The following is an 18,976-nucleotide window of genomic DNA, read 5'->3' as shown; positions in this document are numbered from 1 at the left end:
TTTCGTCACTCAGATAACTTCCTTCCAGGAAAAATTCCGTCACATACTGCAGACAGGCATTAATCCTTCGCACATCAGTCGGTGCTTCCAGGCTATGGGGTGTCACAGCCTAAAAGAGCTTTGCGGTTATACATTGTGGAAGTTCTCTGAGTATATCGAAAGTCCGTTTGAGGAACAGAGCAGACGCTTTATTTCGAATATCCACCAAACCGAGGCCCCCGTTTCTGACATCTACTATAAAAGTAGTCGCACCAACCCAGAATATGTCTCCTCGCCATAAATAATTGGTAACAGTGGTCATGATCCCTTTCACTACTAGTTTGGGGATTGGAAATACTTGCGCAGTGAAATACGCTTTAGACAAAATGCAGGAGTTGATGAATCTGACTTTTTGCACGTGGTCCATAGTTCGATGGATGTTCTCCATTACAGCATCATAACTTTCTTGCTAGATTCCGTCCAGTTAAAACCAGCCATCCTCATCGGACATGCCATTAAGGTTATTCCCAAAGTCTTATGTTTGTTGTCTTGTTTTGCCCATGCCAGTCGGAGGTGATCTAGGCCCCTCAGATCCAATATTTTACTTTTGTTTTCATTTGTTGTCGCTCCCGACGCTAGACAATACTTCTGGATTTTTCTTTCCAGTGTAACGGTCTCCACCTTATTCCTTATTACAACACCCACGTCATCAGCATAAGCTCGTATGACACTTTTCTCACCACTCAATGTTATGCCTGTTAATCTAGCGTGGACAGTGCGGAGAAAGGGCTCTAAAGAGACGGAAAATAAAAACATAGATAAGGGACTGCCCTGTGGAACCCCTCGCCTTATCTGTATGGGTTTAGATGTTTGGCCATTGATTGCTATTTTCACATTTATACCTGTTGCAATATTTCTTAGCATGTTGACAAACTGAGGAGCCAACTGAGCTACCCAAGCACGACTCACGACCCGTCCTCACAGCTTTAATTCCTCCAGTACCTCGTCTCCTACCTTCCAAACTTCACAGAACCTCTCCTGCGAACCTTGCAGAACTAGCACTTCTGGAAGAAAGCGTATTGTGGAGACATGGCTTAGCCACAGCCTAGAGGATGTTTCTAGAATCAGCGCACACTCCGCTATAGAGTGAAAATTTCATTCTAGAAACATCCCCTAGGTTGTGGCTAATCCATGTCTCCGCAATATCCTTCCTTCCAGGAGTACTAGTTATGCTAGGTTCGCAGGAGAGCTTCTGTGATGTTTGGTAGGTAGGAGACGAGGTACTGGCGGAATTAAAGCTGTGAGGACGGGTCGTGAGTCGCGCTTGGGTAGCTCAGTTGGTAGAGCACTTGCCCGCGAAAGGCAAAGGTCCCGAGTTCGAGTCTCGGTCCGGCACACGATTTTAATCTGCCAGGAAGTTTCAACAAACTTCATTATTTGTCTGCAAAAGAATTTGTCGTCAGCATGTTACGTGAGTCGCCGCCATTCGAAAGGGCGGTTGGAACAACAACAGAATTGCGACCTTTCAATGGGACTGAAATAAGTGTATGTAGGTGGCTGGAGTCAGTAGTAAACGTAGGGGTGTCATCACCAGCATACTCCCCTCTCGCGTTGGCATGGAGGATGATGAAATTTTCTTTGTTAAAAGTGATAATTCTGAATAACTTTAGCATCAAAAAATGAATATTTGATCAGCTTAACGCATATTTCCCTGCTATTAACATAACTGAATTATATGAATGCATGGTGTCTGTTCTTTTGGACAGGTCCGTAAGAACACACATCACACGGAATCCGCACCTGTGATACTGAATGTGGAGGGGGGAGAATCAAAACGAAAGGGAAGGAACTGATGATATCAGCTGCATCAGGGTTTTATGCGGAATCGGTGTTGACGAGCGAAAATATGAGTCGGTTCGGGATTGGAACTGAGGACCTCCTGCTCACTAGGCAGACATCAGCGTGATGTCTGTTCTTTCGGGGGTTTCCTGAAAAGCAGATACCACGCATTCACATGATTGATTCGCCTCGGTGGGTAATGAACACACCACCGTCGTAGCGGATGCACAATATCGTTCGACCTCCGGCGGGAATCTCAAATTAGGGAGCATGGACGGTATGGACAGGGACCGCGGGCGGGTGGCGCTAGGTGGGAATGTGGATCAGCCGGGGAACGCGCCGAGATAGTCCGTGCATTTACGGTTAACACCTTGTCGAATAGCGCTGTAGTTGACGCAAGCGTCCAGTAAGCTGGAGATCCTGGGTTCGAGCTGAGGGCCGGCACGCATTTTCTCTCTTCGCTGTCTGTTCCACATAAAATTCCGGTGCAGCTGACATCATCATTTTCTTTTCTTTCCTTTCCTGCCCCCCTCACCACCTCCACCTTCAATTAACATAACTGAATTGTGTTTACATAAACCTTTAGTCCGTCAGCTAAGCGTTCAGAAACTGCAGCACCTATCTGAGATGCGGCTGGGTTTTAAATGTTGAATAAAGATGCAAGGCTTTTATAGGAATCTTCTGTTGCCAAAAAAAAAAAAAAAAAAAAAAAAAAAAAAAAAAAAAAAAAAAAAAAAAAGAGTAGCAGCAAGTCTTTGCCTCACAGGAACTGCTCCTCTGAAATGTATAACTTTTTTTTGAAACAACCAGTTCTGTAATATTCCCAAATTCAGCTCACACAGGACGTCATTCCCACTACATATTTTCTAGTATGTTTCTGTCCACCGGGGACAACTACGTCGTTTCCTTCGTCTGTTTATTTCGTAGATTATTGTTAATGCAGCACCACATACTATTAAATCTTTCTCTTCGCTTGTCGTAGCGAAATGTTTGCTGCCAATCCAACGAATAAAAGTCTTGAAATATTTGCCGCTAGTGTAGACGGCGACGCGAACAACGTAAAATGTTGCAAAATTTTGCGGAACAATTTGCAAACAATGTTGCCAACAAACTACCGGAAGCTCTCGGCCAGCACAACGATGTATGTGTTCACTACACTCTGTGCATACATTACCTGACGTACTCGTAAGTCCACAGTGCCTCCTTCCATTCGAATTGGTAAATGCCGAGTGACAGTGCTGTTCATGCACACATTCCACTGGTATTACTTTATATATTTAAACAGCGTGCAAATTTCTTACAACAGCACCCTCTCCGTTATTTGCCACAATCCTAGCACCGTAAATCACCACGGGCAGCCGTGTGGAAGTGTCTTGTATCGTATTCCATGTAAAGCACATCACCTTCGTTTCTTGTCTTACTACACTGTGAGTTATCATAGCCATTATCCATTATTTCCAAAACTCAGCGAATACTGGTATACACCAGCTATCTGAGAAATTTATAAAAATTACTCGTATGAACTGCAGAAATATGTTGTACCTGTAAATAGTAATTGACAGGTTCGATGTTTATCATAGGTAATTTCTACAAGAACGTCTCTGTAAACAGCATTTCTCTCCATCCTTAGTCCCTATTTGCCGTTAAACTCATAGCCATGAACGTTTATAGAAGTCGAACACAAGTTTTGAATTTAAAAACGGATACATTCAAATACTTTTTAAGAATAGTTCTTACAAGATTAATGAAACGTAACGAAATGTTTATACAAAACTACCGTGTTTAATTCCACATAAATTGAAGATATACATGAAGTCAACATTCCATAGACATATATAAGAGTACAATAAAATTTATGTTTTCAATCTACTCCAGTTCTCATTAACATTCAGTCATTTTCAATGTTCATAAAAACCTCTAAAAATCGTCTAAACCATGACATCAAGAGTGGTTCGCTGCTGTTGATTCTTCGTCCATGTACACTGTTTTCTTGCTGGACCATACTGAAAGCGATCACCTTAGACTCGTAATTCGCGTTGTCACATAATGTGTCACCACTCTTTACGGAAATCCACAACAATTTACACTTTTGTGTTAACGTGGAGCTTCCGCCTATGCTCATTCAGTAAAGTCATTGCAGCATTAAATGAACGAAATGTGGAGTTAATTATGGAAACTCCAAAGTGCATTATAAGTGCGTAGGCTTCCGCGCCCAGAGTCAGTTGATAGAAAAGTTTTCTGAGTATCGTGCCGCGTCATAATGTAAAAAACTTCACTGGAGGAACCGACGTTTCTGCCACAGTTGTAATGGCTTTCTTCTGCGTCTACTGGTGTCTTTTTTACAATATGGCGAAGTAAGATACTCCGAAAACTTCTGTGCTCCTTGCATCTTAATTCCCCTTAGTTTATCAGTATCACAATCTTTTGACAGGACTCCCTGCATATAATCATATTGTATTAATCGGGAACCGGTTTCGAGACGCCGGAAAAAGAGTATACTTAAGGTAAATCCAGCCAACACAAATTCGGCCAACACAACGCCAGCTTGTAATTTAAAAACGCTAGTTTGATACAATGATATGTTAATGGTGAAAAATAATTTATCTTTACGAACCAAGTTTGTTAGGTTTTACTGTTAACAGAGATAATATGATGTCAAGAGGTATCGCCTTTGTACAATGTACTGATACATGAAAAACTGGTGCGAAAGTAAGCAGCATCAAAGAATGGAAGACCATCATTTGGGTGTTAACTTCGCTATGTCTAATTATAAGCAGAAGCAGAAAATATGTACTAACGTGAAGAAACAATGCGCAAATTCCATGTTATATAGCCATGCCACTACAATAATTGACATATATGACTGAGATAGGCGGGAAAGTGCCCTGAGCTGTTTTCCAAAGTAACCACTGCGACTGAATATACCTTAACAACACAGCCTATTTCAATTAGGACGTTACTTCTTTGCAGCAGAATGTACGTTTTTGCGACACCTCACAGAGCCGGTTCTGGTGTCTATTTTTCGAATCACATTTCAAACCGTTTACTGACACAATTACCGACCTTATTCTGTTTGCATCGGAGCCAATTGTATCAGAATGACAGCTTTCACTGTCACTCTGTGTGCTTGCTTTGTGTTTTGCTCAGAATAATCGAGCATTGCGACAAACATGAAACAGTGTTCTTCTCGTGCAAAGTCGATTATGTCCAGCAGAACTATAGCCATCGAGAGAGAAGAGTGGTTTGTCCAGACAAGCTGACCAGGAATGCGTAACAAATTCATAGGTCGTTATCAATTATCACACGATATATGGAGGCCCAGTTTCAATAACGGTTCGACAAAGTCGAACTGATATTCACTGATATTCATTTTCGACTACTTGGCGCCAACTGAGAGTAAGCTTTTGCATAGTGCAGATGAATAATGGTGCAAAAACTAAAAGGTCTACTGAAAAAGTGTTAATCAGGTTGGATAAAGAAGAGGATGAAATACTACCATACATCATTGAAACTTCTGGATTATCTGAACCATTGGTATCTAGGTAATTAGATATCTCAAACTAAAAACGCTGCACGGCTTTACCTGACACCATTTGAGTTTTATTTCCGTCGACTTATTGAGGATTTCCTTTTTAACTACGCCGATAGCATACGTTTACTGACCTCAAGCTAAAGTGTTCGCCGAAGTAAAACACGTGATGTCCTGCGGCGATTATGGAATTCAAGGAATTTTAATAGGGAAATTTCGCGAATTAACACTGCCTATTGCCCTGAACCTTAGGAAACTGTAAGGAATTTTACTTTACTTTAAAATATGTCACTGTAAGTTATTTTACAAAGCATTAATGCAAGTACCGGCTCTGAGAGTTCTCACAATACATTTAAATGCAATGCCATAGCCGTCCTGAAGCAACATCGACAATCCACCAACTGCTCTTCTGCAGCAGCACTGTCTGCATCACAGCAATGAAGAAAACCTGTAAAGCTTTCTCTTTTCTTGTAAGGCATAAGTATCACAATCGTCTTCTTCCACAAATGTCGCTTGTGTCTCAGCTCGCTCTACAGTACCATCGGTGACTCTTGCGTTGGCCGTCTTTTACACATCTCCTTTCATCAAGTTTTGTACTTATTGGAAGCTAGCAGAGTCCCACGCCGTAACCACAGCTCGACGAGAAGAAGAGCAGAGCGGAAGCCGTCGGATGGGTGTGTGCCTGCCGGCCGGGGAAGTATCGCAGTGCCCCGTGGTCAGGAGCCCACGTAAGTGCAGTTGCCGGCCGCGCCCTCCAGGTTGGCACTGGCGATGAAATCCTCTCCCGGCGTCACGGCTGCCAACCGCCATTTATCTCGTACCTGCAACAACATGGGCAATTTAAGCTCCTAGCTGTGCCCTCCTAGGTGGAAATGGGGATGACGTTCTCTTCAGGAGTCAGGTTCGCCAACTAAATTCCCTCATGTCCGTGCAAAAACGTACTGTTACGTCTCGCATACTTTGCTCTGACAAGGAATCAGTTAGTGGATCGAAACAGCATATCCAGACACTCTGGGATGATGATGGCATTGAAACAGAGGATGACACGCGTAAAGCTGAAATACTAAACACCTTTTTCCAAAGCTGTTTCACAGAGGAAGACCACACTGCAGTTACTTCTCTAAACCCTCGCACGAACGAAAAGATGGCTGACATCGAAATAAGTGTCCAAGGAATATAAAACTGAAATTAGTCAACAGACGAAAGTCAACTGGACCGGACGGGATACCAATTCGATTCTGCACAGAGTACGCGAAAGAACTTGCCCCCCTTCTAATAGCCGTGTACCGCAAGTCTCTAGAGCAGCGGAAGGTTCCAAATGATTGGAAAAGAGTACAGGTAGTTCCAGTTTTCAAGACGGGTCGTCTAGCAGATGCACAAAACTATAGGCCAATATCTCTGACATCGATCGGTTGTAAAATCTTGGAACATGTTTCTTGCTCGCGTATCATGTCATTTCTGGAAACCCAGAATCTACTCTGTAGGAATCAACATGGATTCCGGGAACAGCGATCGTGTGAGACCCAACTCGCTTTATTTGTTCATGAGACCCAGGAAATTTTACATACAGGCTCCCAGGTAGATGCCATTTTCGTGGACTTCCGCAAGGAGTTCGATACAGTTCCGCACTGTCGCCTGATAAACAAAGTAAGAGCCTACGGAATATCAGACCAGCCGTGTGGCTGGACTGAAGAGTTTTTAGCAAACAGAATGCAGCATGTTGATCTCAATGGAGAGACGTCTACAGACGTTTAAGTAACCTCTGGGGTACCACAGGGAAGTGTTATGGGACCATTGCTTTTCACAATACATATAAATGACCTAGTAGATAGTGTCGGAAGTTCCATGCCGCTTTTCGCGGATGATGCTGTAGTATACAGAGAAGTTACAGCATTAGCAAATTACAGCGAAATGCAGGAAAATCTGCAACGGATAGGCACTTTGTGCAGGGAGTGGCAGCTGATCCTTAACATAGACAAATGCAATTTATTGCGAATACATGGAAAGAAGGATCCTTTATTGTATGATTATATGATAGCGGAACAAACACTGATAGCAGTTACTTCTGTAAAATATCTGGGAGTATGCGTACGGAACAATTTGAAGTGGAATGATCATATAAAATTAATTGTTGGTAAGGCGGGTGCTAGGTTGAGATTCATTGGGAGAGACATTAGAAAATGTAGTCCATCAACAAAGGAGGTGGCTTACAGAACGCTCGTTCGGCCTATACTTGAGTGTTGCTCATCAGTGTGGGATCCGTACCCGGTCGGGTTGACAGAGGAGATAGAGAATATCCAAAGAAGAGCGCTGCGTTTCGTCACAGGGTTATTTGATAAGCGTGATAGCGTTACGGAGATGTTTAGCAAACTCAAGAGGCAGACTCTGCAAGAAAGACGCTCTGCATCACGGTGTAGATTGCTGTCCAGGTTTCGAGAGCGTGCGTTTCAGGATGAGACATCGAATATATTGCTTCCCCCTGCTTATACCTCCCGAGGAGATCACGAATGTAATATTAGAGACATTCGAGCGCGCACGAGGCTTTCCGGCAGTCGTTCTTCCCGCGAACCATACGCGAGTGGAACTGGAAAGGGAGGTAATGACAGTGGCACGTAAAGTGACCTCCGCCACACACCGTAGGGTGGATTGCGGAGTATAAATGTAGATGTAGAATAAAATGCCTTGTAAACAGAAACAGTGTAATATACACTGATTTATTTTCCCACTTTCTAGAATATTTTCGATTAGATTTATCGTGTTTAGGTTGTTACATTTTATAACACACACTTCTAACTCAACATTACATTTAAGTGTACAAAAAAATTTTGTACAGGCAAAAGTCTAAAGCAATAATGAGCCCCTCTTATTGGACAGGTTTACGAATATCATACAACACAATAACGAGCAATAAAAACACACTGCCAAACTTTTCAAAATAAGTTTCACTGGCAGTAAATAAAATTACGGTTTTACTCACACCAGTCGACCTTTTAAAACAATAACTTTTTAACGAACTTCCACCTGCTATCGTAATACAGTCAATATAGAAATCTGAAGGACATAAAAAGCTGTCTTTCACTGGCAAAAAAGGCATTCCTGGCCAAGAGAAGTCTGCTAGTATCAGAGGTCTTAAGTCGAGGAAGAAATTTCTAAGAATGTACGTTAGGAGCACAGCACTGATTGGTAGTGAGACATGGACTTTGGAAAACCGGAACAGAAGAGAATCGAGGCATTTCAGTTGATGTGCTACATATGAGTGTTGAAAATTATGTGGACTGATAAGGTGTGGTTTGAGGAGGTTCTCTACAGTATTGGGGAGGAAAGGAACCTAATGAAAGCACTGACGCGAAGAACGGACAGGATGACTGGACATCTTTAAAGACATCTGGGAGTAACTCCCTTGGTACCAGATGGAGTTGAAGAGGGTAAAAATTGTAGAGGAAGACACAGTTTGGGACACATCCAGCAAATAAATGAGGTTCGAAGTTGCAAGTGTTACTTTGAAATGAGGAGGTTGGCACAGGAGATACATTTGGAGCGGGCCGCATCAAACCATTAAAAAAAAATACAGAGCCCATTGTGTGTGCATTGCGAATTAAACCGGGGACCTAGAAACGACGGAGTGGGCTCGTCCCGCCATAGCCATCAGTGGTTCACAACCCCACAACAGGCCACAGCAGTCATCCCACCCCACCTCCGCCCCACTGAACCAAGGGTTATTGTGCAGTTCTGCCCCCAGTGTACCCCATCCCTGGGAACGTCTCATTTCAGACGAGTGTAACCCCAATGTTTGAGTGATAGAGTAATTATGGTGAATGCGTACGTGGAAACAGTGTTTGTGCAGCAATTGCCGACATAGTGTAACTGAGGCGGTATAAGAGTAACCAGATCACATTCGCCTCGGTAGATGGAAAACCGCCTTAAAAACCATCCACAGGCTGGCCAGCACAATGAACCTCGCTGCTAATCGGCCAGGTGGAATCATGCTGGGGACCGGCACACCTTTCCAATCGGGAACCTGAGGGTTAGACCGCGTGGCGGGCTCACTGAACCCTTTCCTGATTTCTTTTTGATTAGCTGTATCGTTTCGAGCAGTAAATACAAAGTCAATAATCACCCTCTTCATCAAACTGCTGAAGGTTGTAAGAGAAAGGAAGGAAAACTAGATTTGACGTTTGTTGAAACAGGAGTGCTTGCTGACGAACGCCTCGGAAGGATTTGTCTGTGAGAGGCGATTGAGAGGTAGGAAAAGATACAGGACGATATACATAAACTAATCTTCTTCTGAGCAGACTTCAGAAGGCCCAACGGTACACACCGACAGACGAGTCATCCTCAGCCAATAGGCATCACTGGATGCATATATGAAGGGACACATGGTTAGCACACTGCTCTCCTGGCCTTTGTCAGGTTTCGTTACTGGAGCCACTCCTAAATCAAGTAGCTCCTCACTTGGCCTCACAGGGGCTGAGTGCACTACGCTTGCCAACAACACTCGGCTGCAAGGACGGTCACCCATCCAAGTACTAGCCAAGCACGAAAGCGCTTTATTTCGGTGACCTGACGGGAACCGATTTAAACCACTGTAACACGTCTGTTGCCTACAAGACGTAATGGCAAGTGGAAATTATGAGGCCTGAAGAGGACGGCAGAAGACAGGGTAGAATGTAGAGTTACCATGTGGATATCTGCACTTGGGCAGAACACTAATGATGTTGTTGTTTTTGTGGCCTTCAGTCTTGAGACTGGTTTGACGCAGCTCTCCATGCTACTCTATCCTGTGCAAGCTTCTTCATCTCCCAGTACCTACTGCAACCTACATCCTTCTGAATCTGCTTAGTGTATTCATCTCTTGGTCTCCGTCTACGATTTTTACCCTCCACGCTGCCCTCCAATACTAAATTGGTGATCCCTCGATGCCTCAGAACATTTCCTACCAACCGATTACTTCTTCTAGTCAAGTTGCGGCACAAATTCCTCATTTCCCCAATTCTATTCAGTACCTCCTCATTACTTACGTGATCTACCCATCTAATCTTCAGCATTCGCCTGTAGCACCACATATCGAAAGCTGCTGTTCTCTTCTTGTCTAAACTATTTATCGTCCATGTTTCAGTTCCATACATGGCTACACTCGATACAAATACTTTCAGAAAAGACTTTCTGGGACTTAAATCTATACTACATGTTAACAAATATCTCTTCTTCAGAAACGCTTTCTGCTTTCTCTTCTTTGCTTAGAACTGGGTTTCCGTCTGAGCTCTTGATATTCATACAAGTCGTTCTCTTATCTCCAAAGGTCTCTTTAATTTTCCTGTAGGCAGTATCTATCTTATCCCTAGTGAGATAGGCTTCTACATCCTTACATTTGTCCTCTAGCCATCCCTGCTTAGCCATTTTCCACTTCCTGTCGATCTCATTTTTGAGACGTTTGTATTCCTTTTTTCCTGCTTCATTTACTGCATTTTTGTATTTTCTCCTTTCATCAATTAAATTCAATATTTCTTCTGTTACCCAAGGATTTCTACTAGCTCTCGTCTTTTTACCTACTTGATCCTCTGCTGCCTTCGCTACTTCATCTCTCAAAGCTACCCATTCTTCTTCTACTGTATTTCTTTCCCCCATTCCTGTCAATTGTTCCCTTATGCTCTCCCTGAAACTCTGTACAACCTCTGGTTCTTTCAGTTTATCCAGGTCCCATCTCCTTAAATTCCCACCTTTTTGCAGTTTCTTCAGTTTCAATCTACAGGTCGTAACCAATAGATTGTGGTCAGAGTCCACATCAGCCCCTGGAAATGTCTTACAATTTAAAACCTGGTTCCTAAATCTCTGTCTTACCAATATATAATACCTTTAGTATCTGCAGGGTCCTTCCATGTATACAACCTTCTTTCACGATTCTTAAACCAAGTGTTAGCTATGATTATGTTGTGCTCTGTGCAAAATTCTACCAGGCGGCTTCCTCTTTCATTTCTTAGCCCCAATCCATATTCACCTACTCTGTTTCCTTCTCTCCCTTTTCCTACACTCGAATTCCAGTCACCCATGACAATTAAATTTTCGTCTCCCTTCACAATCTGAATAATTTCTTTTATTTCATCATACATTTCTTCAATTTCTTCGTCATCTGCAGAGCTAGTTGGCATATAAACTTGTACTACTGTAGTAGGTGTGGGCTTCGTATCTATCTTGGCCACAATAATGCGTTCACTATGCTGTTTGTAGTAGCTTACCCGCATTCCTATTTTCCTATTCATTATTAAACCTACTCCTGCATTACCCCTATTTGATTTTGTGTTTATAACCCTGTAGTCACCTGACCAGAAGTCTTGTTCCTCCTACCACCGAACTTCACTAATTCTCACTATATCTAACTTCAACCTATCCATTTCCCTTTTTAAATTTTCTAACCTACCTGCCTGATTAAGGGATCTGACATTCCACGCTCCGATCCGTAGAACGCCAGTTTTCTTTCTCCTGATAACGACATCCTCTTGAGTAGTCCCCGCCCGGAGATCCGAATGGGAGACTATTTTACCTCCGGAATATTTTACCCAAGAGGACGCCATCATCATTTAATCATACAGTAAAGCTGTATGCCCTCGGGAAAAATTACGGCTGTAGTTTCCCCTTGCTTTCAGCCGTTCGCAGTACCAGCACAGCAAGGCCGTTTTGGTTATTGTTACAAGGCCAGATTAGTCAATCATCCAGACTGTTGCCCTTGCAACTACTGAAAAGGCTGCTGCCCCTGTTCAGGAACCACACGTTTGTCTGGCCTCTCAACAGATACCCCTCCGTTGTGGTTGCACCTACGGTACGGCTATCTGTATCGCTGAGGCACGCAAGCCTCCCCACCAACGACAAGGTCCATGGTTCATGGGGGGGGGGGACACTAATGATATCAGATGTATATTTTCAGAAAAGTTATTGTGTTTTAACAAATTAATTCGTTTAAGGAAGACTGTCTTTTATTCAGTGCCAACACGAGATATTTTGGTATCCACACTCTACCTTGAAAATAAATAATTCATGATTATCAGTAAATAAAAACAAAGCCATGATAGTGATCTTAGCGGACCTCATTGCAGTGTATGTTATGCAGTGTAATTCTGGCTGGTGGGTTCAGTTATTCCATCGATATGGAGCCATTAACTTTCTTTAGTGACACTGAATCTGTATTTTCAACTTGGACAATTTTTCCAAAGATTAAGTACATCTTAGATTACGAAAAAGTCAGATGTATTGTCGAACGTTGGCACGAGATGTTGTGGTCTTCAGTCCAAAGATGGTTTGATGCAGCTCTCCATGTTACTCTATCCTGTGCAAGCTTCTTCATCCCCAAGTACCTACTGCAGACTACATCTTTCTGAATCTGCTTAGTGTATTCATCTCTTGGTCCTCCTCTATGATTTTTTCCCTCCACGTTGCCCTTCAATACTGAATTGGTGTTCCCTCGATGCCTCAGAACATTTCCTACCAACCGATTACTTCTTCTAGTCAAGTTGCGGCACAAATTCCTCATTTCCCCAATTCTATTCAGTACCTCCTCATTACTTACGTGATCTACCCATCTAATCTTCAGCATTCGCCTGTAGCACCACATATCGAAAGCTGCTGTTCTCTTCTTGTCTAAACTATTTATCGTCCATGTTTCAGTTCCATACATGGCTACACTCGATACAAATACTTTCAGAAAAGACTTTCTGGGACTTAAATCTATACTCCATGTTAACAAATATCTCTTCTTCAGAAACGCTTTCCTTGCCATTGCCAGTCTACATTTTATATCCTCTCTACTTCGACCATCATCAGTTATTTTGCTTCCCAAATAGCAAATCTCATATACTACTTTAAGTGTCTCATTTCGTAACCTAATTCCCTCAGCATCACCTGATTTAATTCTGCTATATTCCATTATCCTCGTTTTGCTTTTGTCGATGTTCATCTTATATCCTCCTCTCAAGACACTATCCATTCCGTTCAATTGCTCTTCCAGGTCCTTTGCTGTCTCTGACAGAATTACAGTGTCATCGACAAACCTCAAAGTTTTTATATTTCTTCTACATGGATTTTAATTCCTACTCCAAATTTTTCTTTTGTTTCCTTTACTGCTTGCTCAATACACAGATTGAATTACATCGGGCCGGCCGAAGTGGCCGTGCGGTTATAGGCACTGCAGTCTGGAACCGCAAGACCGCTACGGTCGCAGGTTCGAATCCTGCCTCGGGCATGGATGTTTGTGATGTCCTTAGATTAGTTCGGTTTAACTAGTTCTAAGTTCTAGGGGACTAATGACCTCAGAAGTTGAGTCCCAAAGTGCTCAGAGCCATTTTGAATGGCATCGGGAATAGGCTACAACCCCGTCTCACTCCCTTCTCAACCACAGCTTCCTTTTCATGTCCCTCTACTCTTATAAACGCCGTCTGTTTTCTGTACAAATTGTAAATAGCCTTTCGCTCCCTGTATTTTACCCCTGCCACCTTCAGGATTTTAAAGAGAGTATTCCTGCCAATATTGTCGAAAGCTTTCTCTAAGTCTACAAATGTTAGAAACGTAGGTTTGCCTTTCCTTAATCTAACTTCTAAGATAAGTCGTATGGTCAGTATTACCTCACGTAGTCTATCATTTCTACGGAATCCAAAATGATCATTCCCGAGGTCGGCTTCTACCAGTTTTTCCATAATTCTGTAAAGAATTCGTGTTGGTATTTTGAAACCGTTATTTATTAAACTGATAGTTCGGTGCCGGCCGGAGTGGCCGTGCGGTTCTGGGCACTACAGTCTGGCGCCGAGCGACCGCTACGGTTGCAGGTTCGAATCCTGCCTCGCGCATGGATGTGTGTGATGTCCTTCGGTTAGTAAGATTTAATTAATTCTAAGTTCTAGGCGACTGATGACCTCAGAAGTTAAGTCGCATAGTGCTCAGAGCCATTTGATAGTTCGGTAATTTTATCACCTCGCAGCACCTGCTTTCTTTGGAAGTATTATATTCTTCTTGAAGTCTGAGGGCATTTCGCGTGTCATACATCTTGCTCACCAGATGGTAGAGTGATATATAAATGTGATACTCTGATTGGTAATTTCGTTGCGCCCTATAAGAGGGCTTCAACTGAAGCACCGTTGATTATGATCTGTAAACGAAAATTTCAAACGATTTAACCTATTACTCATTGAAGATACACTGTCTGAACAACACCCCTTAGTAATGCGCAACTGACCACTTGATGTCACGAGAGCGCATTTGCCAGCATAAAAGGAGGCGTAAAGTATTTTGTTGTTAGTAGAGAATCAGTTAACTGCCGAATGTATAGGTCAAGAAAGCCCAAGTAGTAACTGAATGTCACCCGAGTAACAGATCCATCGACCTTTCTAGAGCGACTTAAGTTGACTGTTGGTGATGGGATTGTGAGGTGGACACGTGAAGGAACAACCACAGCTGAAGCAATGCGGAGGCTGGTTCCACAAAATCACGTGAAGCCAAAGTAAGGTATATCACTCGCGGGTTCCAAACTGCCACCAACAGTCCAGCTACCACAATGATGTTGCGCAGAGTTACGTCGTGCAGTTCATAAGCCACGCATTTCTGTGTATGGTGTTAAGTGATGCTTGAGGTGGGATAAAGAGCGATGTCACTGGGTGGATGGAAACGAGTCATTTCGAGTGATGACTCACGCTGGCAAAATCCGATGGAAGCGTTTAGGTTTGGCAATGAATGCAGAACACTGCTTATGATTAATGACAAAAGTCAAACATGGAAGAGTTGGTGTGACGTTAAGGGTGTAGTCTTCGTGGGTAGTGTGTGGACCCTATTTGCGCTTAGGAATACACAAAATAAAAAAAACTAAAACAAACGTGAACACATTTCACAGCACTGTGTACTGCCTACAGCAGGGGAAAATTTCGGAGAGGATGATTGTATCAGCATGATAATGCACCCTGTAATAAAACAGCATCTGTGAGACAGCGGTATATTAATAATAACATACCTAAATGGACTGACCTGCCAAGGGTCCCGATCTGAACAAAACTGAACAACTTCGGGATCACTTAGACAACAACCTCGCTCCATACCCAAGCATACTACATTACCACCTCCTCTTGTTTCGGCTTTTCAAAAGGAATGGGCAGCTATTCCTCCAGAAATATTCAGACAAGTCATTAAAGGTGACCGCATCCGAATTGAAGAAGCTGTAAAGGCCGGGGTCGAGTACACACCTTGTCAAGTGACGGGTGACTAGAGCCTTTTGATGAAGTGGCGTATGTTGAAATCTTTGTAACGAGAAAAATGTAAATACGATAATTGCAAATGTGCCCTTACTCTGGTTTTGGTTTCATCTTTAGACGAGCAACTGAAAAGTGTTACGTATATTGACGGCAAAAATGAATCGCTAATATTAAAATATTAATGCATTCTATATGTCACTAAGAGTAAAGTTTTCTTTGACAATTTATGTATATTATTTTTATATTTACACACATTAAAAATAGTATTACGTCACCTCGTTCCGGAACCTGTACAATACATTGGAATAGAGATCAACATCAACATCATTTCCGTCCTTTTTATTGCTCATGAAAACCACACATTGCATGTTGAACTAACATAGAGCGAGACCTTCAGAGGTGGAGGTCCAGATTTCTGTACACACCGGTACCTATAATACCTAGTAGCACGTCCTCACGCGTTGACGTATGCCTGTATTCGTCATGGCATACTATCCACAAGTTCATCAAGGCACTGTTCGTCCAGATTATCCCATTCCTCAACGGCGATTCAGCGTAGATCCCTCAGAGTGGTTGGTAGGTCACGGTGTCCATGAACAGCCCCATTCAGTCTATCGCAGGCATTGTCGATAGGGTTCATGTCTGGAGCACATGCTAACCACTCTAGTCAAGCGATGTCGTTATCCTGAAGGAAATCAATTCACAAGATGTGCACGATGGGGGCGCGAATTGTCGTCCATGAAGGTGAGTGCCTCGCCTCGCCAATATGCTGCCGATATCGTTGCACTATCGGTCGGAGAATGTCATTCACGTATCGTACAACCGTTACGGCGCCTTCCATCACCAGCAGCGGCGTACGTCGGCCCCACGTAATGCCATCTATCCCAAAACAGCATGAAACCTCCACCTTGCTGCATTCGCTGGACAGTATGTCTAAGGCGTTAAGCCTGTACGGGTTGCCTCCAATCACGTCTCCGTCGATTGTCTGGTTGAAGGCATATGCGACACACATCAGTGAAGAGAACGTGATGCCAATCATGAGCGGTCGATTCGGCATGTTGTCGGCCCCATCTGTCCCGCGCTGCCATGGACGACGGGCGTGAAGTTGCGCATCATGTAGCCTACTGCGCACAGTTTGAATGGTAACACGACGTCCTGTTGCTGCACGAAAACCATTATTCAACACGGTGTGGCGTTGCTGTTAGGTTTCCTCCGAGCCATAATCCGTAGGTAGCGGTCATCCACTGCAGTAGTAGCCATTGGGGGGCCTGGGCGAGGCATGTCATCGACAGTTCTTGTCTCTCTGTATCTCCTCCATGTCCGAACAACATGGCTTTGGTTCACTCCGAGACGCCTGGACACTTCCCTTGTTGAGAGCCCTTCCTGGCACAAATTAACAACGCGGACGGGATCGAACCGCGGTATTGACCGTGTAGGCATCGTTGAACTACAGACAACACGAAACGTATACCACCTTCCTGGTAGAATGTCTGGAACTAATCGGCTGTCGGACCGCCTCCGTCTAACTGGCGCTGCTCATTCATGATTGTCTACATCTTTGAGCGAGCTTAGTGACATCTCTGAACAGTCAAAGGGACTGTGTCTGTGCCACAGTAAACGCCTATTTTCCGGAGTTCTTGGAGCCGGGGTTATGCAAAATTTTTTGATGTTTGTAAATGAGAATAATATAACTTAATATTCATTCTTTTGAATTATTGATGAATGTGTAGTGACACATTTGTATTTATTTTAGTACACTATGCACGCGAACTGTTATTCTATGCGCTCTTCTTCAGGAAGCATTGATGAGTCCTCTTTCACCGAGGTATGTGAAACCTGATGCTCTCTAGTAAGTATTAACTACGAATTAAATAATGTTAATTATGAATTTGAGATTTTTGTAAGCACAGATTGACATAGACGTGTTTGACTGTGGGGACTATTTCACAAGGTGGATCGTATAGCACCGCCAAGGTCGAAAGCACGCAGCAAAGCTGCAGTGGCTATAGGTGGGTTCTTAGTGAACAAAGTACAATATTCAGCTTACGTGCCACAGAATTATCAACACGAGCTCCAGGCCAATAGGCCTTTTATCTAACGATTCTTATGAAAAGTTACGAAAACTTGCTGACTAACAATGCCGAAAACATACACATCATACTTGTAACTGGATTAATGCAAGGGGCAGTAAAATGAAAAGAAATCAGACGGAAGAAAACAAGTCAACTGTTAATTATTTTAAAAGTATTCGCGATTGCTGTTAATTCATCCATACCACTGTAAGAGAAGACGATCAATACCCTCTTGGAAAGCTGTGGCACCCGTTTGTCAGAAGCAAATCTATGGTCATTAATGTCTTCCTTCGGGGCTCCAAAGATACGAAAGTCAAATGCGGAGGGATGGGGATTGTATGAATGATGTGTAAGGGGTTTCCAGGTCTCTTTTACACTGTACTCGAAACAACGTTAGCAACATTTGGGTGGCGTTACATATCTTAAATACAGTCCCGACCTCTCCGCATGACATTTCCTAATTTTTGCAGCCTTGGTGGCCGTTGATTTGCCTTGCACGAAGAGGAGTGCCTGTGGGTATAATCATGCTTCCGTAGGCTATAAATAATATATTTCCATGAAAAAACTGACCGTGTTGCCTGCAGTGGGATAAATATATCAAGAGTTACGGTGATTACTCCTGAAGTAATACACACCTAACTTTCCCATTTGTTTCGTTTTTATTTGACTGCTCCTCCTGAGTTATGGCGTATGAAGCAAAAATGGTGGGGGAAGACACGTTAGAATAAATAGAACAAGTAATTATGTACGTAATTACCATTTGGCTTTTAAGTAATAATAGAAAGTAGATTTAATATAAGTAGAATAAAGCATTGTCTGTCTCTGGAGTCTGCGGTTGCTAGCAGGGAGTCTTATAGTCTACCGCACTATGAACTTGTGGGGTGGTCTGCCAAATGCCTGATGGTTTGATCTTCTCTGCATTCAGGTAGAGGGAATGATAGCTTAGCACACTGGTATAAAATCTGCCGTGTTGGATTTAAATTGGATTTAAATTCACTGACACATTTTTCATCGCAGGTTAAATCCTGGTGATTTTTGTGTGAAACAAGATACTTAAGATGTTCCACATTCTGAAAGAAATAGGAGTAAATTAAAGGGGAAGGCGGCTATTGTACAATATGTACAAGGACGAAAAGGAAACAATAATAATGGAAGATCAAGTACGAATCCCTCGGATTAAAAAAGATGTAAGAGAGGGATGTAGTCTTTCGCTCCTACTATACGACGAAAAAGCAATGACGGAGGTATGGAATGAGCTATGCAATTAGTGCAGAATGTGGACTGAAATTAAATTGAAGAAAAACGAAAGTCATGAGACGTATCTGTTATGAGAA

The 18,976-nt window shown here is 42.9% G+C and overlaps 1 protein-coding gene across 1 annotated transcript in view; it reads right to left on the bottom strand.

Moving 5' to 3' along the window:
* Positions 1 to 6,063: 6,063 nt before the first annotated feature.
* Positions 6,064 to 18,976, bottom strand: part of LOC124606408 (dipeptidase 1-like) — a 164,293-nt gene continuing 151,380 nt past the window's right edge. The window contains exon 6 of the mRNA XM_047138388.1: positions 6,064 to 6,168. Coding sequence (XP_046994344.1) covers positions 6,064 to 6,168 — 105 coding nt within the window. The remainder of the gene's footprint in view (positions 6,169 to 18,976) is intronic.

The sequence above is a fragment of the Schistocerca americana genome, chromosome 3, assembly GCF_021461395.2.
Source record: "Schistocerca americana isolate TAMUIC-IGC-003095 chromosome 3, iqSchAmer2.1, whole genome shotgun sequence".
NCBI lineage: Eukaryota > Metazoa > Arthropoda > Insecta > Orthoptera > Acrididae > Schistocerca > Schistocerca americana.
Note: the sequence above shows the minus strand (reverse complement) of the source record. Positions and strands in the feature narration are given on the sequence as shown.